At 44.1% G+C, this 25804-nt stretch overlaps 1 protein-coding gene across 1 annotated transcript; it reads left to right on the forward strand.

The window, feature by feature from the left end:
* Positions 1-1033: 1033 nt before the first annotated feature.
* Positions 1034-24332, forward strand: LOC102714994 (elongation factor G, mitochondrial). The gene is made up of 20 exons (XM_006650194.3): positions 1034-1549; positions 2134-2355; positions 3869-3990; positions 4083-4233; positions 6239-6310; positions 6609-6704; positions 6987-7075; positions 7194-7260; positions 15914-15952; positions 16740-16800; positions 16922-17031; positions 17116-17190; positions 17266-17334; positions 18578-18699; positions 21438-21563; positions 21661-21781; positions 21897-21997; positions 22339-22399; positions 23258-23311; positions 23931-24332. The coding sequence occupies exons 1-20, from the start codon at positions 1139-1141 to the stop codon at positions 24033-24035; spliced, it is 2274 nt and encodes a 757-aa protein (XP_006650257.2). The 5' UTR covers positions 1034-1138; the 3' UTR covers positions 24036-24332.
* Positions 24333-25804: the final 1472 nt, after the last annotated feature.

Below are 25804 nucleotides of genomic sequence, written 5' to 3' on the forward strand. Positions count from 1 at the left end.
AAGATTTAGGGGTTGCTTTTTGAGACGAAGAAGGCTAGGGTGATCATTGAGCTTTGAGGATTGATTGGGATATTGTTTGGAGCTTATTACTCTTGAAGAAAGACCCCTAGATGGTTAGGTGTCGCATGCGAGCATCCTTGAGCTACGGATTACCCCATAAAAAGTTTGTGAAGGTACACGTCGCTTTCACAAGGAAACGAGATAACTTGATCTTTGTGGTTGCTTAGTGAGGCTAGGGTCAATCGAGACCCTACTCTCCGGAGCTTCTCAGCGGAGATCCTAAAACTCCATATGTCCCTCTCTCTGTGATCTTCTTTATGCACTTGACTTTTTATGTTTCTAGTACTTATGACTTGGCATGCATAATTTCTATTGTGCTTTACTTTTCCTGCCCTACGTGGAATTACCTTTGTTTGAAAAATTCCTTAGCTAACCGAAAGCTCTAGTGTGTTTGACCAGAGGTCCTGACCAACTTTCTCGGCTTGACTGAAAAAGCTGACCAAAGCCTCCGACCCTAGAGATTGGAAGTTATAGTCAAAGTTGAATTTGATCGCTGCTGCTACGCATTTTCAAGAAGCCTATTCACCTGTCTGTAGGCTCTTCATCGGGATTTCAAAATATTACTTACTTATGTTTGATAATTCTTGTCGTTTTAGACAATGGAACTATCTTCTAAATCTATTTTTGACTATGATTTTCTATTAAAATATATATAAAAAATAAATAAATATTTTTTTATTAAAACAATTTTTATGACTCATCTATACATATTGACCTAGTGTTTTAAACTAAATATTTTAAAACCATTAATAGCCAAAGTTTTAAAAGTTTGATCACAGTCTTGTCTAAAACAACAAAAATTATGGAACAGGAGCTAGTATGTTTAAAAATCAACAATGCCATGTATTTTATTACGGAGCATGTATTATCGACTTACTTTTAGAATTTTGTTGAAAACCGAAACGATGTTTAAAGATTTTTCAGAAAAATGACTACGGGTTGAGCAAAACTTGCACTCTCTTCATTTTTTCTTCTGATTGCTCGGCAGCTCCCTCTCGACCAAACCGACTACTCGTAGGGTTTTAGGAGCCAGCACGCCGCCGCCGCCGCCGCCGCCGCTAGATTCTCGCAAGCGGCGATGGCCATGGCACGGCGTTCCGCCTCCCGCCTCCTCTCCTCGTTCCGCCCCTTCTCGCTTCTCCTCCAACCGCTCGATGACGCCCCCTCGCTTGCGGCCGCGGCGGCGGCCGCGTCGGCCCGCCGGGGGATGTCTTCGGCGTCGGCGCTGCGGGCGCGGGACGAGAAGGAGGTAGCGCGGTGGCGCGAGTCGATGGACCGGATGCGGAACATCGGAATCTCCGCGCACATCGACTCCGGGAAGACGACGCTGACGGAGCGGGTCCTGTACTACACCGGTCGGATCCACGAGATCCACGAGGTGCGTGGCCGCGACGGCGTGGGCGCGAAGATGGACTCCATGGACCTCGAGCGTGAGAAGGGCATCACCATCCAGTCCGCTGCCACCTACTGCACCTGGAATGGATACCAGGTCCATCAATTTTCATCTCTTCTGTCTTATCTTTCTAGTATATGATTTATTAACGCCGGATTGCCCGCTAGATCACGTTGTTTTTGGCTATTGATCGGAAACTGCTTGCTCTCTCTCTCTCTCTCTCTCTCGTGTTTACTCATGTGCTTCCTTGTATGGATATCGGTTTCATTTCATTTTGCACTCTATGCTTAAATTTTGTTTATATCACTTTAATGTCTGATACTCACTCCGTTCCAAAATATAATCATTTCTAGGATTCAAATTTTGTACTACAATATAAGCATTTCTCTCATGATTCCAGAGCCAATCAGATGCTTAGAAATGAAATCTAATTAATTCAAAATTCAGAAATTAACCACTGACGTGACTAGAAGGGAATCCTTTGACATCTCCTTAGTATATGCTAAAAATCCTAGAAATGCTTATATTTTGGAACGGAGGTAGTAAATTACTATTATGTCATTATGTATCAAAATGCTCAGAAGCTACATGTATTATGATTTTTGGATCAGTCTTAGATTGCATTTTGAGTTTTGGTATAAGTATTTGAAAGTGAAACCTCAATATACGATTTTATGCAGGTTAATATCATCGATACTCCAGGTCATGTGGATTTCACCATTGAGGTTGAAAGAGCGCTTCGTGTTCTTGATGGTGCTATACTTGTGCTATGTAGTGTTGGTGGTGTACAAAGTCAATCAATTACTGTTGATCGGCAAATGAGAAGATATGAAATTCCAAGGGTTGCATTTATCAACAAGTTGGATCGTATGGGGGCTGATCCATGGAAAGTTCTCAGCCAGGTGACCATCAACTCTACTTTGATCTTTTTTTGTTGACACATGTTTCCATTGTGGCGATACAGAATTTCTCAAGAACATGATACATCAATATAAATAAGAAACTTAGAGAGGATTGAGAGAGTAAGAAAACAAATATACTGTAGAAAGTATAAGAATTTTCAAAAGAAGGAAAATATTTTAGGAAAACCGAATGGAAGATACATGCTAACTGAAAAATGATGGGAAAAACAAGAGTAACGCTACCAAAAAAAAATCAAGATGAACCTTTTTTTATTTGACATCGTACTGGACTTTCAAATGAGTGATGATGGGCTGTTGTATCAGAATTGTATCAGAAGTGTTGGTGCTGAAATTCCCAATACTCAGCTGATGGTATATGAGAGCAAGGTTTCTGAAACTGGTTAGGCAAGAATTACCAATGCCCATGCGGTAACTGGTTGGTTAACACCCGATGTCTGATTTTACCAGACTAATATTCAATGACAGTTTACCAGTAATCATATCCTTCTGGCCTTAACTGCCCCTAACAGTTAATGCATATACACAATGGTTTGGACTTTGGAGGAGTTTCAGCGCACCAGAATCTATCCATCTTGATGCATTCTGAGATATCCTTAGGGGTGTGACTGTAAGAGGCATACTTACGCTGTATTTTAAAGTTCTGAAGCCATTTTCCTCAGTGAACAGAAGTCCATCTAGCATTCCATTCCATTTCTGAAGTGTGCATTGGTTGATCTGTGCAATGATGCAGTGCAGCCATCAAACACACGTTAACAAAAGAGACTTGTGTAAATTACTGTGGTGAAGCAGGATTGACCTAAAATCAAACGAGGGCCAACTTAATTGGAGCAATGCTTGCTTAGAACTTTATCAGAAGAGGCTAGTATATAAAAAAGTACAATTTGTTTTTTTTATTAACAACCTATGAGTGGATGGAAGGATAAATACCCTCTTTGGAGCCAAGGAGATCTCTGGCACTTCTCTTTTCATTACCTTTTACTGGAAAAATGTAGTTATACTTGATAACAGATGTGTTTGAGACCTCTGGCACTTCTCTTTCTGTTACCTTTTACTGCAAAAATGCAGTTGATACTTGATAACAGAAGTGATGTGTTCGAGGTGTATGGAGTTGCAACATTGCCCTTTTGTTTTGATTTTGTTTGTTGACATTATTCAAAATGGTAATGGAGCAACCTGGGAGCCTTTACTTTTTCTCCTGTATAACCTTATTAGTATCTACCAATTGTTTTAGCACATGTATGATGCTACATGGGCCATGATTACACTTCAATAATACAGTTCTTGTGGTGAAACGACTGCAAAGCACCATTTACCTTATTCCACATGCATTATTTTTCCTGATATTTTGTTCCAACTTATTACTAGTTCCTTTAACTGATTTATTTTGGGTCTTAACATTCCTTTGCTTTTTTCTGATGAAGGCATTTCACAGTAATATGTTGTCATTTCCATGACTGACTGTTTCTTTATTTTTTTATCTTTGCTATTGAAGGCACGTTCCAAACTTCGGCACCACAATGCAGCTGTACAGGTGCCTATAGGATTAGAAGAAGAGTTTGAAGGCCTTGTGGATCTTGTGGAGCTGAAGGCTTATAAGTTTGAGGGTGGTAGTGGGTGTGTCCCTGTTCTTTACTAGTCCTTCAACCTGAATGCTATGTGCATTTGAATATTTCAATGACATGCCTGAACTCATGTTTAATGTGCAGCCAGAATGTTGTTGCATCTGATATTCCATCCAACATGCAAGACTTAGTCATGGAGAAGCGACGTGAACTTATTGAAGTTGTTTCTGAAGTAGATGATCAACTTGCTGAAGCTTTTCTCAATGATGAACCGATACAAGCTAATGAACTCAAGGTTTGTTCATCATACTTTAATTTGTTCATATACAATAATTTTACTCTGCCCATTTGACATGTTTTTGTTGTTTTTTATTGTTACATGGATATATAATATACATGGAATTATATATTAAACAGTACTTAAATGCCCGTGTATTGCAATGGATCTCAAATGAATGTTACTATAAAATGTAACTAGAAAGGAATCGTCCCTATGCAGAGTATCATTGAAGACCAATCAGCTTTCCAGGCTGCATCCAAACGTCCAATTTTTGACTACATCGAAAACACCATAAAAGATCCATTATGCATAATTTTTTATTTATGTTTGTACTCTATTCATATTTACATGATGTTATCACCCTAACACTATTAATTTCTTCAAGAGTTCTTTGTGCGTAGTTTAAAGTCTTTGGAATATAGAATGGTTTAGCAATTTACACACTGTAAAAAGACTGCCTCCCCAAATGTTTCGGTGACCGATGGAAACCTTTTGCAAAAACACACAGTTTAGCCGTTCATGAAGTGTGCGCGCAAAAGCCGAGGGGAAATCTAAGAAAAAACTGAGAAAAGAATGCAGCCTAAGAGCAAACCTAGTGATATTTCTCATGCATTCCAAGAGACTAACTAATCCTACTACCCTAGTTAACATTTTTATGTGGGTCCCAATAGTAGATGAGTGGAGGTGAAGGATGGCTAGTTTAGTTTGGCTAGCAAAACTTAACTAGCTAGTGAGCCCATTTGGCTAGTGGAATGGCTACCCGAGACAAATAGCTAGTCTCTTGGATGTGTTTTTTTTTTGCTAGACTAGCCAAAATCTAAGATAGCTTGCACGATGGCTTGTCTCTTGGAGATGCTCTAAGGGTATAACGGGGCATGGTGTCAAGTATTCTCCTTGAAAACGTAAAACCTCATATTGATAAGCAAGGAAACCATACTTTATTTATGATCTGAAGGGGTACAAAATTCACATCCTACCATCAGACCCTAGATAATCATGTGACGAGTCAAATGCATAGACGTGTGTAGGACCCCACCCCCGTGGATGAGAAAGATATGGATATTCATATATTTATTTATGGAAATTGCTCGAATTAAGGGCAGTGTCACTGATCAAAACATTTGCAAGAGTAAGTACATATATAAGCAGAAGATTCGTCTGAAAAGCTGTTCCAGCTTAGAGGTGGATCATGACACCAGGGATAAGTATGGATGAAAACCAAGTATTTAAGTGTGTAGTCTTCTACCATGCTGAAGGATTGTTATGGTTCAGTGGTGGAGACTAACATTGGTCAGTCCTGGAGCTGAGCAATGTGCACTTGGCCAGCCATTTTATATTTTCAAAATTATCATAATGTTTGATATGGTTTAAATGGGATAAACCTATAGGGTGCTCAAGCTCTAATTGCCCAACGCTTGTCTCCGTCCCTAGTTATGTTGTCCCTGTCCCTTATACAAGCTGTAAAAATGATTATTAAATTTATGCAATGCACATTTATTTGTTGGAAAGTGATTATTGTTTTTATTATAACTACCCACAACATTTTTTGTGTGTTAGATTAATGTATTTGGAAGTGTTGGATCCTACTGTAATGAACAGTGTTTTTTCTACACATTTTTTGAATGGTCAACATGAAAAATGGAGCAATTATGTGCTAAAAGATATTTACATACTACCTCCTTCCTAAATATAACTGTGTCTGGGCTATGTATCTAGACAAACACTTTCCAGGCACATGGCCAGAGGTACTGTTTAACCAGACTAACATGTTTAACATGCAGATTTATGTTTTTTTGCATGTGTTTGAACTTGATAACGAAAATTGTTAGTTTTTATATGATATTGTGTTGTAAATTTATTGACATGGGTTTCTGGTCACAAGATACCTTTTGATTGCACATCTACTTATTTTCCTAACTGTATATTTCTGAGGATTAGTAGAATATTGATAACTTTATGATTTAATCGTTAAAGGACTTCTGTACTACTTTTGTGTTGATGTCATATTTCATTTTGCCAGGCAGCTATCCGAAGAGCAACAGTAGCACGGAAGTTTATACCAGTTTACATGGGAAGTGCATTCAAAAATAAGGTTTGTTTCTGCTCGTTTCTGGCCTTCTCTGATTTTTTATTTTAATATTGTTTGTCCTGCCACTGATAATGGAATATCCTAAATTCCTTCTGTGCTAATAGAAGTTAGTTCTTAAGCTGAGTTGAATTCCTAATGATGTCTAGACGTAATACTAGTGTGGAAAGCTTCTTGTTTCTCAGTTATTATCTATGTATAGCAACCATGGGAACAAGAAAAATAACAACTGTGAGATTTTCTATAAATTACATGCTGGGTGTTTCACTGCTTGCATGAGCTTATGTTCTAACTGGTTTTGCAGGGTGTCCAGCCGCTTCTTGATGGTGTGCTTGACTATCTACCTTGTCCAATGGAAGTTGAAAACTATGCACTTGATCAAAACAAATCAGAAGAGAAGGTAATATAAAATCTCTGTGATATATTTAATAGGCAACTGTGGTACAGATTGCTTTGTTTGTGTGCTTTAGAACAGTCTTAATCTCCCACTAGCTATTCTATCAAGTTGAAGTGAAGATGGACTGAAAAATTGGTTACGTGTAGGAAGGCCAAGATTTTTTTTGCATGTACTGATCATTTGTGCCATAGTTTCCGTTATTCACTTATTTGTAATAACGAAGTTATTTTTTACACTTGAGGGTACTTTTGCTTCAATGGTGAATTATTATTGTCTTGATATCAGGTTTTATTGGCTGGAACTCCTGCTGAGCCACTTGTGGCATTAGCATTTAAGCTGGAGGAAGGTCGGTTTGGTCAACTGACATATCTAAGGTATGTGATATCTACAAGCTGAACTTTTTGCAGTATCTCATGCTTTACTCTGAAGTGGAATACGCTGCTTTGAATTTATTACTGAACTAATCATTCCTTCATGTTTTTGTCATTCTAGAATCTATGATGGGGTTATACGGAAGGGTGACTTCATTTACAATGTGAATACAGGGAAGAAGATCAAGGTAAGACTTAATTCTTGAGATCACGCAAGGCAGCTGAAGCAGTCGGTAACTACCTTTATGTGGGATTTTTTAATAATCAAAGCGCTATTTCCTATTTTTAGGGGCTGTAAGCAATTATTGAAGGAATAAGTCTTGAGCTGTTTGGTCTTGGTCTTGTGGTGTCCTACCCTTGTTTTTTCAGCTTTCAGTTACTAGGACAGCATCTAGGACAGGTTGTTAGGATGCTCTAGGACACGTGGTTAGGATACTCTAGGACAGGTTGTTAGGATGCTCTAGGATAGTATCCTTTTAGGCTAGAATGCAGCTATAAATATGTATCCAACTTCCCCTCGGGATGTATGGCATTTGGTGATAAGTAAACAGAAAATTGCCCCAAGTTTGAGTGTCATCCTCTCACCAATGAGAGTAACAATTGAGATACTAACATCTGGTATCAGAGCCACACTTTCCTGTAGGTTGAACATCTCTTGCTCCTCCCCTTCCCAACCTCGAGTGAGCACTCAGCCACCACCAACAGCAGCACCACCGGCTGCTCCTCTTTCCCCTTTCCTCTTCCCTTCTCCACGCAGCAGCCCCCCGGAGGCGTGCCATGTCCGACGGACAGTCTCGGCGTTCGGGCGCCTCGAGCACACGACGTCAGTAGGACGCCGAGCTCGCTGCAGCGCAAGAGCGCAGGCGAGCAGCGGCACAGACCGCAGCAACAGCAGCAAGGGCAGCAAGGCTGGCAGCAGCGGAGTTGGCGGCGATCAGGGCGGAGACGGAAGCAGAGGAGGCAGAAGATGCAGCACGTGCGGCGGAGGCTGAGGTTGAGACCTTGCGCAGCAGCATCAACGGCTCCATCGTCGGCGACATCACCGCCGACAGGGACCTTGAGGAGCTGGCGAGAGGAAGGGCGCGGGAGCGGACAGCACGGTGGGCAGCAGCCCACCCTCATGGCGGCGGCTGTCCAGGGGACCGCGCACCCGCCGACGGCGCCCCAGGCGAGGGCGCGTGCGGCAACGGTAGCCCAGATGGGCGCAGGCATGCCAGCAGCAACCCAGAGAACGCACGCCGCGGCGGCTATCCTCCCGGTGATGGCGGCCGGATCTACGGGGAGCGCGGCCCTCACAGGCAGCGCGACTCTCCCTCCCCTAACCGGCGCCATGGCTACCACAGCATCCAAGCGGTGGTTAGGGACTTTGGTCTCGGTGGTGGGTGGCCTACCCTCACCAAAACCAACTACATCGAGTGGGCTGCGGTGATGAGGGTGAGGCTCCAGGTGCGGCACATGTGGGAGGCAGTTCGGTATGGCGACATCGACTACGATGAAGACAGACGGGCGCTGGATGCCCTCATCACTGCAGTTCTGTCCGAGATGCAGTTCTCGCTTTCGCAAAAGCGGACTGCCAGGGAGGCCTGGGACGCCATCGCTGTGGCACGCATCGGCAGCGACCGCGCCCGCAAGAGCACGCTGCAAGCACTCCGCAAGGAGTGGGAGAACCTGGCCTTCAAGCCAGGTGAGGACATCGATGGTTTTTCCCTCCGTCTCAACACTCTGTTGCAGAAGTTGGTGCAGTACGGCGACAACACCTACAACGAGGAGAGAGCTGTCGAGAAGCTCTTCCGCTGCATCCCAGAGAAGTACAAGCAGATCGCCCGCTCCATCGAGTCTCTGCTGGACCTCTCCATGATGACGATCGAGGAGGCGATTGGCAGCCTTAAGGTCGTCGACGGCGATGAGCCACAGCCCCTCTCCGGGCCCATCACCATTGGCGGGAAGCTCCATCTCACTCGGGAGCAGTGGGAGGCCTACCAGAGTGATGGGAAAAAGGGGGAGTCTCGGTGGGCGGCCGCAAGCGCGGCAATCTGCGCAAGGGACGCGGAGGCGTCCAGGTCAGGCTGCGAGGACGCATCCGGGGTGGAGCCCGCGGAGGCGTCCAGGGCGGCACCACCAGTTACCGCAGGCCGACGCGAGACGACGCCTGCCGCAACTGTGGCAAGTCTGGCCACTGGGCCAAGGACTGCCGACAACCACGACAAGGCCAGGCCAACGCCGCACAAGTGGAGGGGGAAGAACCGGCCCTGCTCTTGGCACACGCAAGCATCGAGCTATCTCCAGCGGCACCGGCCGCATCGGCTTTCCTCCACCTAGAAGAGCCGAAGGCACGTGCCCTTCTTGGCGACGACTCCAACAACGACAAGACTGATGGATGGGTCCTCGACACCGGGGCCACCCATCACATGACCGGCCGACGGGAGTTCTTCACCGAGCTTGATCCCAGCGTCCGAGGCTTCGTCAAGTTTGGGGATGCCTCTGGCGTGGATATCAAGGGCACCGGCTCCGTCATCTTCACCACCAAGTCCGGCGAGCACAGGCTGCTCACCGGAGTCTACTACATCCCCGCGCTGAGGAACTCCATCATCAGCATTGGACAGCTGGAAGAAGAGGAAGGCTCATGCGTGGTGATCAAGAACGGAGTTATGAGGATTTGGGATCGGCGCAAGATCGGGGAGCGCCGTGGTCGCCTCCTTGTCAAGGTAACCAGAGGCAACAACCGACTCTACATCCTCAACGTGCAGGTAGCACAACCCGTGTGCCTCGCCGCCCGCCGGGATGACGAGGCGTGGCAGTGGCACGAGCGCTTCGGCCATCTCCACTTCGAGGCCCTGAAGCGACTCAGTACCAAGGAGATGGTGCGGGGCATGCCATGCCTTGACCACATGGAGCAGTTCTGCGACGTCTGCGTGTTGACGAAGCCGAGGCGGCTCCCCTTTCCTCATCAGACGAGCTTCCGAGCCAAGGAGCGGCTCGAGCTCGTGCACGGGGATTTGTGTGGCCCGGTGACTCCGGCCACACCAGGAGGACGACGCTTCTTCTTGCTGCTCGTTGACGACCTCTCCCGCTACATGTGGGTGACAGTCCTCGGTAGCAAGGGAGAGGCTGCGGACGCCATCAGGCGCACGCGGGCTGCTGCGGAGGCGGAATGCGGCCGCAAGTTGCGCATCCTGCGCACCGACAATGGCGGCGAATTCACGGCGGCTGACTTCGCGTCGTACTGTGCCGATGAAGGTATTCACCGTCACTACTCTGCGCCGAACAACCCGCAACAGAACGGCGTCGTTGAGCGGCGCAACCAGACGGTTGTGGGGATGGCTCGAGCCCTCCTCAAGCAGAGAGGAATGCCGGCTCTCTTCTGGGGGAGGCGGTGGTGACGGCCGTCTACATCCTCAACCGCTCACCTACCAAGGCTCTCAATGGCAGGACGCCATACGAGGCTTGGCATGGGCGCAAACCATCGGTCTCCCACCTGCGAGTCTTCGGCTGCCTCGCATTCGCCAAGGAGCTTGGCCACATCGGCAAGCTCGACGACAGGAGCACCCCAGGGGTGTTCATCGGCTACACGGAGGGCTCAAAGGCCTACTGCATCCTCGACCCAGAGACACGTGTGCGCACGGCGCGCGACGTGGTGTTTGACGAAGGGCGAGGATGGACATGGGACACGACGGTGGACAACGGCTCTACTCCGACGTACGACGACTTCATTGTCGAGTACATCCACTTCAGGGAAGCTGGAGACGTGGGCAGCTCCCCTTCACCGAGCGTGCCTACCCCGGCCTCCGAGTCTCCAACTCCGGCACCCGCCATTTCGGCCGCGCCACGCTCTCGAGCCATGACTTCGGCTGCGCCGAGCTCTTCATCGACACCACCACAACCGGCAACCCCACGCACACCGACACCAACAGCCACCCCTCAGGGCATGTCCACACCAACACCAGCTCACGTCGAGCGCAGCCCGGTGCAGTTCGCTACTCCGCTCTCACATGATGAGGATCGCATCGATGCCTACCATGATGGAGAGCCCCTGTGGTACCGTACGATGGAGGACCTCCTCGGCGACCAGCCAGTGCCGGGACTGGTGCCTCATGACCTGGAGGAACAGTTGCACCTTGCGTACGACGACGGCGAGCCTCGGTCCTTCGCAGAGGCCGAGCGACACGCGGCATGGCGCGCCGCAATGAAGGCGGAATTGGCCGCAGTTAAGGAGAACCGCACCTGGGAGCTTGCTGACCTTCCTCATGGTCATCGTGCGATCTCTCTTAAGTGGGTGTTCAAGCTGAAGAGGGATGAAGCCGGAGCCATCGTCAAGCACAAGGCTCGCTTGGTGGCACGTGGCTTCGTGCAGCAGGAGGGGATCGACTTCGACGATGCCTTTGCCCCAGTGGCACGGATGGAATCTGTGCGACTCCTTCTTGCGCTGGCAGCTCAGGAAGGCTGGCGCGTCCATCACATGGACGTCAAGTCGGCGTTCCTCAACGGCGACTTGAAGGAGGAGGTTTACGTGCACCAGCCACCGGGTTTTGTGATCCCCGGCATGGAGGGCAAGGTGCTACGTCTGCACAAAGCTTTGTACGGCCTGAGGCAGGCACCGAGGGCGTGGAATGCCAAGTTGGATTCCACGCTCAAGAGGATGGGCTTCGAGCCAAGCCCGCACGAGGCTGCTATCTACCGGCGGGGAAATGGAGGAAATACCCTGCTGGTGGGTGTTTATGTTGATGACTTGGTGATCACCGGCACCAAGGATACGGAGGTGGCAACGTTCAAGGAAGACATGAAGGCCACTTTCCAGATGAGTGACTTGGGGCCCCTTTCCTTCTATCTGGGGATCGAAGTGCACCAAGATGACTCCGGGATCACACTTCGCCTACGCCAAGCGCGTTGTTGAGCTAGCTGGGCTCAACGATTGCAACCCAGCCCTCACCCCGATGGAGGAGAGGCTGAAGCTGAGTCGGGACAGCACGGCGGAGGAGGTGGACGCTACGCAGTACCGGCGTCTTGTGGGGAGTCTTCGCTATCTCACCCACACACGGCCGGACCTGGCGTTCTCCGTCGGCTACATTAGTCGGTTCATGCAGCGACCGACGACGGAGCACCAGCAGGCTGTGAAAAGGATCATCTGCTACGTTGCGGGGACTCTCGACCACGGCCTCTACTACCCGAGGTGCCCTGGAAAGGCACAGTTCATTGGGTACACCGACAGCGACCACGCCGGCGACATCGACACTAGCAAGAGCATGAGCGGGATTCTTTTCTTCCTCGGCAAGTGCCTCGTTAGCTGGCAGTCGGTCAAGCAGCAGGTGGTGGCCCTATCCAGCTGCGAGGCCGAGTACATAGCGGCCTCCACTGCTTCGACCCAGGCACTCTGGCTCGCTTGACTGCTCGGTGATCTCCTCGGCAAAGACACTGGAGCAGTGGAGCTTAGGGTGGACAGCAAGTCCGCTCTGGCCCTGGCAAGGAATCCCGTTTTTCATGAACGGAGCAAGCACATCCGGGTGAGGTACCACTTCATTCGAGGCTGCTTGGAGGAAGGGAGCATCAGGGCGAGCTACATCAACACCAAGGACCAGCTTGCGGATCTGCTCACCAAGCCCCTTGGGAGGATCAAGTTCCTTGAACTTTGCTCCCGGATCGGGCTGGCTCAACCTTCCCACAAAACGACGCACAAGACTTAGGGGGAGAATGAAGGAATAAGTCTTGAGCTGTTTGGTCTTGGTCTTGTGGTGTCCTACCCTTATTTTTTCAGCTTTCAGTTACTAGGACAGCATCTAGGACAGGTTGTTAGGATGCTCTAGGACACGTGGTTAGGATGCTCTAGGACAGGTTGTTAGGATGCTCTAGGACAGCATCCTTTTAGGCTAGAATGCAGCTATAAATATGTATCCAACCTCCCCTCGGGATGTATGGCATTTGGTGATAAGTAAACAGAAAATTGCCCCAAGTTTGAGTGTCATCCTCTCACCAATAAGAGTAACAATTGAGATACTAACAATTATAGATTGAATATGCTGTGAATGCAACAGGAGGGATATTGTCATGGTCGGCATTGTGTATAGCAGACGCAAGGAGTCAGGCTCGGCTGCAGAGTCCGGATCGGCTGGGGCAGTCCCAGTCAGACACAAGTGGATTAGTAATTAAAATAGTTAGATTAGGTTTGTTAGGATTGTTAGTTTAATTATCTCTAGTTCACGTGTGTAAACCTATTTAAGGGGCAACCATAGATCATAATGGAATCAAGCAGAATTAATCTACCAATCTCATCTCCAATTTCTCTATTCTCTCATCTCCTTCTGATTGTTCTTGTCGTCAGCCACGGAACGACGGGCTGCTAGGCCGCTGAAGCCAAGGCCGCCGATTACTCGTCGCTATCTCATCCGATAATACGCTGGGGCTCGTAACAACTTGGTATCAGAGCTCATGGCGCCCGAAGATGCTTCCTCACACGTGTAGCCCCTCCTTGAGCCTACTGATCCGATAGCCAAGTTGCAAGATCAGATGTCGCAAGTTCTCGCCGGCATCTCGCTGTTAGCTTCGAAGCATGACTTGGCTGATCTTAGCCGAACCGTAGCAATGGCTACATCACGCATAACTTCTCTAGAACAGCTTCAGGCATCATCATCGGCAACGCCACCCCCGAGCGCACCTCGTCTGGGCCGCGGTGGTATACTGGGGACACCCATGGCAATGGGACAGCAGCCGACACACGAGACGGGTAGCACAACCAGTGTTCCTCGTTTTTACAAATTGGAGTTCCCAAAAAATGACGGCAAGGAGGACCCATTGAACTGGTTCAATCACCGTGAACAATTTTTTCGCGGTCCGAAGACGCCGGTCACAGATCGTGTCTGGTTGGCGACCTACCATCTCACTGGCGATGCACAAGAGTGGTACTTTCACTATGAGATGCACAAAGGAGCGCTGACTTGGGAGGAATTCAAAGACCTCTGCCATGGCCAATTCGGTCCGCCAATTCATCGTAACTCACATTGGCGAGCTCAAGCGGCTATCACAAACGTCCACGGTGGCGGCATACCAAACTAAATTTTTGGCGCTAGCTAGCCGGACATCCGAGGCCCTCTCCGATCAACAGCAAATTCAGCTCTTCACGGTGGGACTCCGAGAGGAATTGGCGATCGACGTCGAGCTTCACCAGCCGGCTGATCTACAGGAAGCGATGAGCTTGGCTCGAGCCTACGAGCGCAAGGCGCTCAAGGTGGGCAGCGGTGGCCATCAGGCCTCACGCCAACCCTTCCGCGCGAACCCGACGCCTCAGTCTCCACCGACCGCGTCAACAGTAGGGGCAGATGGCACGGCCGAGGCGCAACCGTGCCAATTTCGTCGGTTGACGCTGGCCGAACGCCGTCGCCAGGGGCTCTGCTATAACTGCAACGAGAAGTTCGTCTGCGGCACAAGTGTGCTCGACTGTTCTACATCGAGTACAACGAGTTCGCCACCGACGACGAAGCATCGAACACCTTGGACGATGCAGCAATAGAACCACGTGTCTCCCTGAATGCGATCGCCGGCATTAACGGTGTGAACACCATGCGCCTGCCGGTGACCATTGGGGGCCAACGAGTGGTCGCCTTAGTGGACTCGGGATCGACGCACACCTTCATCAATACACAATTGGCACACCACCTTGGCTGCCCGATTGTACCAGTGCGCCAGGATCTTCGCGTCGTGGTCACTAACGGTGACCGATTGGCGAGCCCGGGTCGCTGCTATGGCCTGGACCTCATTATCGATGGCGAACGTTTTGTTGTGGATTGCTTCGCACTCGAGGTCTACGCCGTCGACATTATCCTCGGTACAGAATGGCTGCGCTCCTTGGGCCCAATTCTTTGGGATTTCCGCAACATGCGCATGGCGATCTGGCGTAACATCCGGGAGGTCACACTCCATGGCCTCACCGATCCCCGAGCGTCGTACTGTGCGGCGCTTGCTGGCGAAGACCTCTTGCCGCAACTGCTAGATGAATTCAACGACCTCTTCGCAGAACCAACGGGGTTGCCGCCCCCCCGTGCGATTGATCATCGCATTCATCTCAAACCTGGCACGACACTCGTCGCGGTTCGGCCTTACCCGCGCATTCATCTCAAACCTGGCATGACATCCTCAAGACGGCGTTCTGCACCCACCAAGGCCACTTCGAGTTCCTTGTGATGCCATTCGGCCTCACCAACGCGCCAGCCGCGTTCTAGGCGTTGATGAATACAGTGCTGTCTCCGTTCCTACGTCGGTTTGTACTCGTCTTCTTTGACGACATTTTGATTTACAGTGCCACATTGTCCGAGCATCTGCAACATGTTCGAGCTGTCCTCCACGCCATTCTCTCATCTCCTTCTGATTGTTCTTGTCGTCAGCCACGGAACGGCGGGCTGCCAGGCCGCCGAAGCCAAGGCCGCCGATTACCCATCGCTATCCCATCCAATCATACCCTGGGGCTCGTAACAGATATACTGTGGTAGAAGAGTACAAATTACTGTTTTCATTATGTGCTGCCAGAGTGACTTTTCTTTATAAGTGCTACTGCATAGTAAACACACATGCTGTTATAGCTATGATCACTATGGAGTTGACTAGCTTTCTTGTTCTTTGACGAATTTCAAATAATATAAGTACTTCTGGAGAGGTGAAATTAAATGAGGGATGGTTGTGATTGGTTGAGATGAGGAAGTAGGTGGAGAAATTAAATGAGGGATGGTTGTGATTGGCTGAGATGAGGGAGTAGGCGAGACATTAACTATATTTTGGGATAGAGGGAGTAGCAACTATGCTAGAAAAACATTATATAGTTATAAAGAGTTTTAATTCTGGTGCTGTTATGTTTTCTAGGTTCCTCGCTTGGTAAGGATGCACTCCAACGAGATGGAGGTAAGTTCATATTTTTTAATCTAAATCTTGAATAATATTAGTTCAATCTAGGGCTGTCAGAAAAGCTCGAGGCTTGCAAGCTGCTTGAGCTTGATTTGTTTTGGGCTTGACTTGAGTTGTAAACGAACCAAGCCCGAGCCTATGTGCAGACTTGTGAGCCTCATAGAACCAAGCTTGAATGGTGTGATGAGCTCAGGTGTTCACTCTCTGTCAACAAGACCGCACACTATTTACTTTATTTTTCTATCTGCTCTGCTGCAGCTATGGGTTATCCCACAGGCCACACACCACATCAGGTCTGCATGTCATCATTAAAATTTTCACACCCTACTACCACAGACCAACCATCTACTACTGGAGTACTAATAGCACATATTCCAACAAAAAAAAGTTGCATGGTGTGCTTCCATCAGTGTACACATGTACTAGGCAATTAGGCATGTACTAGCCCTTTACTTTAATTGGCTGAGCATGCCAGGCTGCTAGTTTACTTTGCGATCTAGTATTATTACACAGGACATGCAATCTTCAATGCACTAGAAGCTTGATGAAAGCTTGAAGCTAGGACAAGCCAAACCTGAGCCCAACCTGAAACTTGAAGTCTGATGAGGCTCGAGTCAAGCTCGAGTCTAAACCAAGCTCGAGCCTAGACTGCTAAGCTTGATCGAGCTTGGTTCGTTGATACTTGATAGCCCTAGTTTGATCAGATCATTGGAGCTGATTGCTTCCTTTATAAGGAAGTCCACTTCTATGCTAATAATATTTTCTTTATTTTTGGTCAATATAGGATATTCAAGAAGCACATGCTGGCCAAATTGTTGCTGTCTTTGGTGTTGATTGTGCATCAGGTAAAATTTTGAGTGAAGTGCATGATATTCAAGAAGTATTTCCGTCCACTATACTCCCATGTGCTTTTCTGTTGTCTGGTTGACATTTTAGGATCTCACCCGTTACTTCTTGCATCAATAGGTGATACATTTACAGATGGATCGGTGAAATACACGATGACTTCCATGAATGTCCCAGAACCCGTGATGTCCTTGGCCGTCTCCCCTGTATCTAAAGATTCTGGAGGACAAGTAACTAATTTTCTATTTTGAAGAATGCTATATTAACTTTAGTATCATACATGGGATGAATTATTAATTACCATATCATTTCAGTTTTCAAAGGCTCTGAATCGTTTCCAGAAAGAGGATCCTACGTTCCGTGTAGGTCTGGATCCAGAAAGTGGAGAGGTTTGTGTTGTTATCTGTTGTATGTGTGTTCAAATCTATCTTTTGTGAAGTATAAAGTGTAAATTTTGATTGCAGACAATTATTTCTGGGATGGGTGAGCTGCATTTGGATATCTATGTTGAACGTATCCGGAGAGAGTACAAGGTAATAGATGCGTAATTCAATGGCATTATTAGTTCCCCCTGGCAACGTGTGCAATACAATGTAGGAATGATGGATATTAATTGTACTAAAGCTTGCCTGTGTAAAGTTATAGTGCCAGAATGTTTGATGAAATCATCCTTAAATGACAGCCAAACTAGTTCCATCTTTTGTCAGATAGTTTGTCCATATGATGCCTAATTGGCTGTGGATTTACCAGTTAGTGAAGCACATATCATGATATACCAATTAAGTTGGTAGATAATATCTGATTTTACCAAAATGTAATCATAAAATACTGGCCAACATAATAGGAAGAATAAGTAAAACATTGTAGTTACTGTGGACAGCCATAAAAGATCATTTGCTACCTGTTTGGTATGCATTGTGTGGGGGAATCATATAGCTACCAGCAAAGCTACCCTCAAAATTAAGAGATCTCAGAGTTGGATGTTACATTAAATTGTTAAGGATACTATTGTATTATTCTTGGTTTGGTTTATCCCTGTATTGTCCTAGACCTGAAGGTATGTTTGAGGTGGTGTTTTGATTAATAATTTCCAAACTCTATGTTGTAAGTACATATTAATGAAACTAGTCTATCATGTTGGTGAAAATTTAAAAATTGACTACATGACTACAAATAGTTTAGGGAAAAACAGAGAGACCATTGAGTTGGTCACTTGGTCTACATAGTAACTCATGAATCATTGCCCTGAATTCTTGATACCGAGGTTCTTTGCTCAAATGATCAATAGGGAACTGGTAGTCGGTTAATTATGCAGAATCTATTTTGCACTGGTTTGGTGAAATATCATGGTGTTTGGTTTGTGTAATTCGACAGAAACTGCGCCATCCAATCCTCTTTAGTTTATGGAATGGTTTGAAATGGTGACATGACCAAGCCATCCCTCATGGTGACAAGGTAAGATTGAAAAACCGGGTCATCATGCCAAAACTGTAGGGTGACCTCAATGTGGACCAAATCATCTTAAGAGTGGGTTGATTAGTCAAATGAAACACCTGTATGTTCACATATTTTTGTGATACTGAGCGGTGAGCATTAAACAGAAGAGTTCACAAATTTATTTGCACTGCCTGATGCCTGATTGGGCCTTCTTTATGATTATATGCCTACTATTTTTATCAATAACCACACTCCTGCGCTGAATATTAAAATCATCTTATCTCCTGTATGGCTATTGAAATGTTGGATAAATCTTATACTTGTCTTCTACATGTGTAGGTTGATGCAAAGGTTGGGAAACCTCGTGTGAACTTCAGGGAAACTATCACTCAGCGCGCTGAATTTGATTACTTACACAAAAAGCAATCTGGCGGCCAAGGTCAATATGGACGAGTTTGTGGGTAAGCTCTTATAAACCTTACTATTAATAACAATTTCATTTTTGTTTAAATGCTATATCTTCAGCTTATGTGCTTCAAGGATATATGATTGTCACATGTATGATGAGTATTGTGTGGTGATACTGAAAACAGTACTCATGAAGTGCACCATGGTTGGACACCACACCTAAGCGATTAATTGCACCGAGTAAATGTCAAATGCATTGCAATTCAATCCATCTAGTGCTACTGGCTGAATGCCTGTGCTTTGCAAAGAATAAAAACATATTATGTTATTCCTAGAATAAATAGAAAAATATTTTTCATGAAATATGTGACCATCTTTTTTATATAGGAAATATCCATATCATTTTGATTTTATGTGGATATCCATCTAATTTGATTGATTTTTAAGAAGCTAAGGGGGTAATTTGTAAAAATGCAATGGGAGTAGGTGGTGGTGGCAGATTCACTGCCACCACCACTAGAGGCTGTTTAAATGGTATATCTTCAGCTTATGTGCTTCAAGGATATATGATTGTCACTTGTATGATGAGTATTGTGTGGTGATACTGAAAACAGTACTCATGAAGTGCACCATGGTAGGACACCAGACCTAAGCGATCAATTGCACCGAGTAAATGTCAAATGCATTGCAATTCAATCCATCTAGTGTTACTAGCTGAATGCCTATGCTTTGCAAATGATAAAAACATATTATGTTATTCCTAGAATAAATAGAAAAATGTTTTTCATGAAATATGTGACCATCTTTTTTATATAGGAAATATCCATATCAATTTGATTTTATGTGGATATCCATCTAATTTGATTGATTTTTAAGAAGTTAAGGGGGTAAATTGTAAAATTGCAATGGGAGTAGGTGGTGGTGGCAAATTCACTGACCACCAATAGAGGCTTTTATGGTAGTAAAGATGATTGCTGTAGAAAATACTTGTAAACTACAAAGCAGTTAAAAAATATATTCATTTTAGCTCGCAGCTGCAAATTCTAATTTTCATACTTCATACCATAAGTTTAAATTGGTTTGATGTTTTTGTTAGTCTTCAACTAGAATGATTTGCAACTACACTGCTGTTCTCCTTTGTCTGCAAGTAATTGGATGTCATTAGGGGCATGTTTAGTTTGCTGCCATATCCAATCTTACCAAATTTTGCAAGAAAAGAAATCTAAATATCCCAAATGCCCTTGCACACCAAGATTTAAAGACTCATAATACTTCCTCACCTAACACAAATGCTGGCGATGCATCAAATGGAACGTACACCTGTTACCAGCACATAACTTTTAATACCAAATTTGGCAAGTTTGATTTTGGTTAATAGCAGGACCATCTGGGGCCTTCTCCATCTCTTGGGCATGGGAATATATGGTCTGCTAGACTTGCAGCCTAAAACTTATATCTTTGTAGGCTAGTGTATATTTATCCAGTCAGATTGAATTTTTCTCAATTATTTGTGAGACATCATATTTTAAAAGTATATTTCCGCTTAAGTTCGTAGATAGTATTGGTTCGGTAGTTATGAAGACACATTAAGCTTAGTTGATAAATGCAGTCTGTGCTATTATAACCATGTTGAGTGACTGGTGGAAGGACAAAGCACATATTGACACCGCCACACCAGAAGTGGTGGGGATGGCCGGACGTGCAAAGCAAAGTGACTAGCGTTTACATTACTTTTTCAGACTAAACCTTTAGAATAGATTACTATGTGCTCCATGATTTTACTTGTATAAAATTTAGTTGGACGAGTAAAAATATCCTGATTGGAAATATGAAATGATGTGTTGATTTGTCTCATCTCTTATGAATTACTTTCATAATATTGTAGTATGACAAAACATAATTGAGTGGTCACACTTCACCACCAAAACTGTTGTGATACCCAAAATGTAACTTATATCTGATTGAAGGAGTAAAATGTGTTTTTACTTCTCTTAACCCTTGTTGCACTGTCTTCTGTCATTTGACTGCAACTTGTGACCATTAAATCTACACATACTTTATCTGTACCTGGGCTTCTTTCAATGCGGCTCCTAGGCAGTCCTTCTTTTCTCACGCTAATACTCAATACATGCTTCCATTTCTTTAAGCATGTGACTCTTTGGTTTATTATCTTTTGATTGTTGAAAAATGAAAATTGCAACTCCTATTTTAGTTCTGACCTCAGTAGATATATTGCTGAGGCCTTAGCCTCAGCTTTGCTTAAAAACACGATTATAATTCTGACCATGTTCAGTGCACTGGCTATTTTATGCTGTTATTCTCTCTTCCTTCTTTTTCTACTGGCTCCATTTCTCACACATGTTATACTGGTGCTGCTTGTGTCCCTTTGGTTGACTTGTGTGCACCCAGCTTTGGTATCAATTATTTTGTTTGTTTAATTAGCACATGCAATCCCAGGATTCACTTCTATAAATTATGATTGTGGCTTAGGCTTCTGGGTCCATCTTTGGTATCAATTTCTGGATTTTTCAATTTGTGCATGAAATCCAAAGCTTGTGTTGGCCATTTCATATTTGCACATAACCATCGCATAGGTGTGTGTTCCTTATGCCGCACTAGAAAACTTACAAATGCTTGTGTCATAGTGTTTAATAAACTTTTTTGATGATACTTGTCTTAATTGTTTATTTTGTTGGGTATGCACAATACTCCTGCAAATGCATTTATTGATTATTCTGCTGAAGTCGATATGGAGTTGTCAGTTGTCATGACAATAAGCAACAATATGCAGGTACATTGAGCCTCTTCCATCAGGATCAGATGGTAAATTTGAGTTTGATAACATGATCATTGGACAAGCAGTTCCTTCAAACTTCATACCAGCAATTGAGAAGGGTTTTAAGGAAGCTTGCAACTCGTGAGTCCATGTCTTCATCACATGTTAAAAGCTGATCTCTCTCTCTCTCTCTCTGCAGTGATAACCTGTGTTTGTGTTACCATGCTATGCACTGCAGGGGTTCATTGATAGGGCATCCTGTGGAGAACATTCGAATTGTGCTGACTGATGGTGCTTCACATGCAGTGGATTCCAGTGAACTTGCTTTTAAATTAGCTTCTATCTATGCTTTTAGACAGGTGAGACTTGTTATATTTCTACAAATGCCATTCTTTCAAGTAAACTGTGACATTAGAATGATGAAAATACATATCTTATAAATTAATTTGCTCTTTCTATATCTCCATTTGCCAGTGTTATGCTTCTGCTAGACCTGTAATATTGGAACCGGTAATGAAGGTGGAACTAAAAGTTCCTACAGAGTTCCAGGGGACAGTAACCGGTGACATGAACAAGTGAGTGTTTGATATCAACTATTTCTTACTGCTAAAATATATGGTTACCACACTTTCAATCAGTTAGAGTTAGCACACTATTAATCAGTTTCACGCCAAGTTTTCCTTTTTGTATTTCATGCTATTTAACTACAGCTGGAAAGACAGTCTGTTGTAGTGCCATCAGCTGTGGTGATGGCATTTGGGCATGACACTGCATGTCATACGGGTTGACCCATGATGTTTTTTGGGGGCAAATTTTTGTCCTTCCTCATTTATTATTAAATTTTCCTTGGAGACATTTCTGTCAAGTTATACCATGCCTATGAAGTCTAATATTGTTTACATTATGTGGAAAACAGGAGAAAGGGTATCATTGTTGGAAATGATCAGGAAGGCGACGACACAGTTGTGGTTTGCCATGTACGTAAAGAACTAAAGCCTTGGTTCATATGATCTAATTTTGAAAAAACATAGTGCTTCATATATTCTTTGCTAGTAAAATAGAATGTCTAAGAGTTCCTTGCTGAAATTATGCTGTTAGCTTCATTGTTAGAAGATGGTAAACCATATTGGCAATAGTATTGTGATCTAGCTCTTGAAGAGAAATACTTTTCAAAATGGCATTTTTTTTGTTTGTTTTATATGCTCAATATCTCTCAACTACTTCACAAACAAAGGTGTTACGTTTTTGTGTTGAAAATTATCCTTTTGTGATTCCTCGTTCTTTGTTTCTAATCGTATAAAAGTTGTAATTTGTTTAAATGGTGTGTGCTTGTTGTACAAGTATCACAAGTGCTCACATGACAACATCCAAAAATGTTGGCAGATAAGAATATGGCACGAACCATATGGCATTATTCATCTTGTATGGAAATTGACAAATTTGCAGATTGTCAGTGGACTTTGGTCACTAGTGCTAGTTGCAATGTTGAATAAATCAGAATAACATTTTAGAACTAACCACAACATAACAGAACTGGAAGTGCCTTTGTAATGAGTATCAGATGTGGTGGGTTGGTGGCATAGATATTGTATTAATGTACCCTTAAGAACTCTGGCTAGTTTTGCACAAAAAAAATCACTTCCCATTTTACTAATTCTTCTTTTCGAAATTTTCTTTTTACTGCTTTGCTGGTTTGGTACTTGCATGCGCATGCTTATAGACAAAGAATAAGGGTTTCCCATAATTTGTAACATGGATACTGTTTACATAGCTTCCCCTTCTCGTTCGCTGTTGTGTTTAATAGTACACGTGAATCTCATCTCCCTCTGTTTCAGGTTCCACTAAACAATATGTTTGGATATTCAACGTCTCTTCGGTCAATGACACAGGTCAAATGTTATTCTTGTTTACTTGTCTATCTTTTATTGACTTATATATACCCAGAAAATGCACATTGATAATGCTAAATCTATTTTGATTTTTATTTGAATTGTTGTAAATAAAAGCAGCGGTTTAGAAAACAGACCTTTTAGTAAATTTCGGAGAACCCCACATTTTATGATCAAATTTGTAGAAAACCATGGGTATTATGACTTGTGGCACATAACCACATGTTTTATGGTTAAATAGTTCCATAGAACCCAACCTTTTTTGAATCTTATGTCAATTTAGCATGTCTAAAACAATATTGTATATCTGTGGGGGTTCTGTGAAACCTTTGGACCATAATATTTGTGGTTAAGAAATCAATAATTAAAATTTCAGACATTTTATAAGATGAAAACTTAAGTAAATGCATACTTAACATGATAGGGGTAGGGTTTTGTGAAACATTAGGAGTTAGGAGCATAATATCTGTGATTTTCTGCAACTTAGACCATAAAACTTTGGGTTTTCTTAAATTTACTCTTCTTTTTTACTTGAGGGAGTTTCAGTGCTAGCAAATAGGGAGAACCAACGAATGATGGTTTTCCTATTCAATTCATTATTGACTGTTGTGTTCTGCAGGGGAAAGGTGAATTTTCGATGGAGTATCTGGAGCACAATACCGTATCACAGGATGTACAGATGCAACTAGTGAATACGTATAAGGCCAGCAAGGGGACAGAGTGATACAGAAAAATGGAAATAGTTTCACTTAGTTAACGTTGCATTTTGTGGCCCTTAATGATGAACTAGGACATCACTAATATATAGAGTGATTCTTCTAGATTACATAAACAATTTTTGGTTTCATCAGTTTATATGTTAACATTGTATTTTACGGCCCTCTGTGATAAGGCAGGGCATTCACTAATAGGTAGTATTTGTTACATGGGTTTCTTGATACGGCAATGGAGTTGTGATGCAATAATGTGAACAACGTATGCGCAAACGTACGTGATGATCGAACTAGGGAAAGTTATGTTGGGTAATGAAAATTCCATTATTTCTTAATGCAAGTCGTGGTATTATGATTTCTGCTCCTGTTTTCTTGTGATTTTTCCCACAAGTCAATGAGCAGTACTGAAGGCCCAGTACTGCAGACGACCTGTTCGTGGGCCTGGAGCTCAGGCGCTGGAGTGAGAAGATTTCTTGTGTTCTTGAGTTTTCGCTGAATTATTTTTCTACCCCTGAGATTTGCCCTAGTGTTACATTTGTCCAAAACCTCGTCAAGGCAAGCATGTACGAGGCGTGGAGTGGTTTGACAGATTTGGACATCGAGCTGACCATAAGTGGCTGAACGGCGAGCTGCGATGAGGGCAAGATGATGAGGAGCAGGGCGAGGAATTGACTACCGCGAGCAGCCTCCACTAGCGCGGTTATACGTACCAAGATTGGAGGAAAATATTTTTCAGCCTCCACCGTGCCTCGCTGCCCTTCTCTTGTCACTATTGGGCTTTTCTGCGCGTTCTCCAATCTTGTTTTCCCTCCATCCCGGCTGGATTCGGTGGCCACTCGAACGTAGCCGCCACATCCTACGGCGACTTACGAATTGATGGTGGTGACACACTGACACTGCACCCGGTGATGCAAGGGGTGATGGTTTGACTTATTAAAAAAATCAAATGACATATTTATAAATAAAAAATAATTATGAATAAAAATTTTATATACATGTTCTTAGTGATTTAAAAGCCAAAGGTTAAAAAATAAAATACTATAAAGATTCTAAAATCTACTCTATATTTAAAATTAAAAATTCAAATTTTGGTTGATAAGCAGAAATGAAAAAATAAGGCTATCAGACAATGCAACTAAACGGGTCAATGAGATGCATGCTTGATTTTTTTCCTTTTATTTATTTATTTATTTATTCTCTTCACTGGTTATTCATATTTTTATAGTTTTTCTTGTAAGGGTATACGTTTTTTTTCTAAGAATAAAGTTTATGACCGGTAGTGAGTTGTCACGTAGGTTAATGATCTTCCAAAATATATTTTGAGGTCAAAAATATTGTTTTAATGTATCATCGTAATCCAAAACTCGTTTAACTCAATTGGAACGTTGATGTGGCATGACACGCGGACATGGTTTTTGCATTCTCCCCTCTGAGCTTGCCATTTAACTCCTCCCCTACATCCTAAATGCACGTGCTACCAAATCTTATTATTTCCCACCGTTGCTTCCTAGGGTTTATCTGCTGCAAGCTCCATCCAGAAGCAATTCATGGGGAGCGAGGAGGGTGACGGTGAGGTGTGTCTTCCATAGTTAATGTGACTAGCTTATCATCATCCAATGTTTAGAGGAGAAGAGCGGGTCTACCTAAATAATATATATATATATCTATTTTTTGCCTGGATAATATAATAATTCAGGTATTAGACCTGCTAGTATTAGGCTCTATAAAAATATGAATGGATATATATTATTCGATAGTTTTAAGTCGTAGGAGACGAGGC

The sequence above is a fragment of the Oryza brachyantha genome, chromosome 3, assembly GCF_000231095.2.
Source record: "Oryza brachyantha chromosome 3, ObraRS2, whole genome shotgun sequence".
Lineage (NCBI taxonomy): Eukaryota > Viridiplantae > Streptophyta > Magnoliopsida > Poales > Poaceae > Oryza > Oryza brachyantha.

Excerpts from the sequence above, each read along its gene's own strand:
- LOC102714994 (XM_006650194.3), top strand. The coding sequence starts at position 1,139 with ATGGCCATGGCACGGCGTTCCGCCTCCCGCCTCCTCTCCTCGTTCCGC. Across the intron at positions 2,356-3,868 it reads CATGGAAAGTTCTCAGCCAG|GCACGTTCCAAACTTCGGCA; the intron begins GTGACCATCAAC and ends TTGCTATTGAAG. Across the intron at positions 17,032-17,115 it reads CTAAAGATTCTGGAGGACAA|TTTTCAAAGGCTCTGAATCG; the intron begins GTAACTAATTTT and ends ATATCATTTCAG.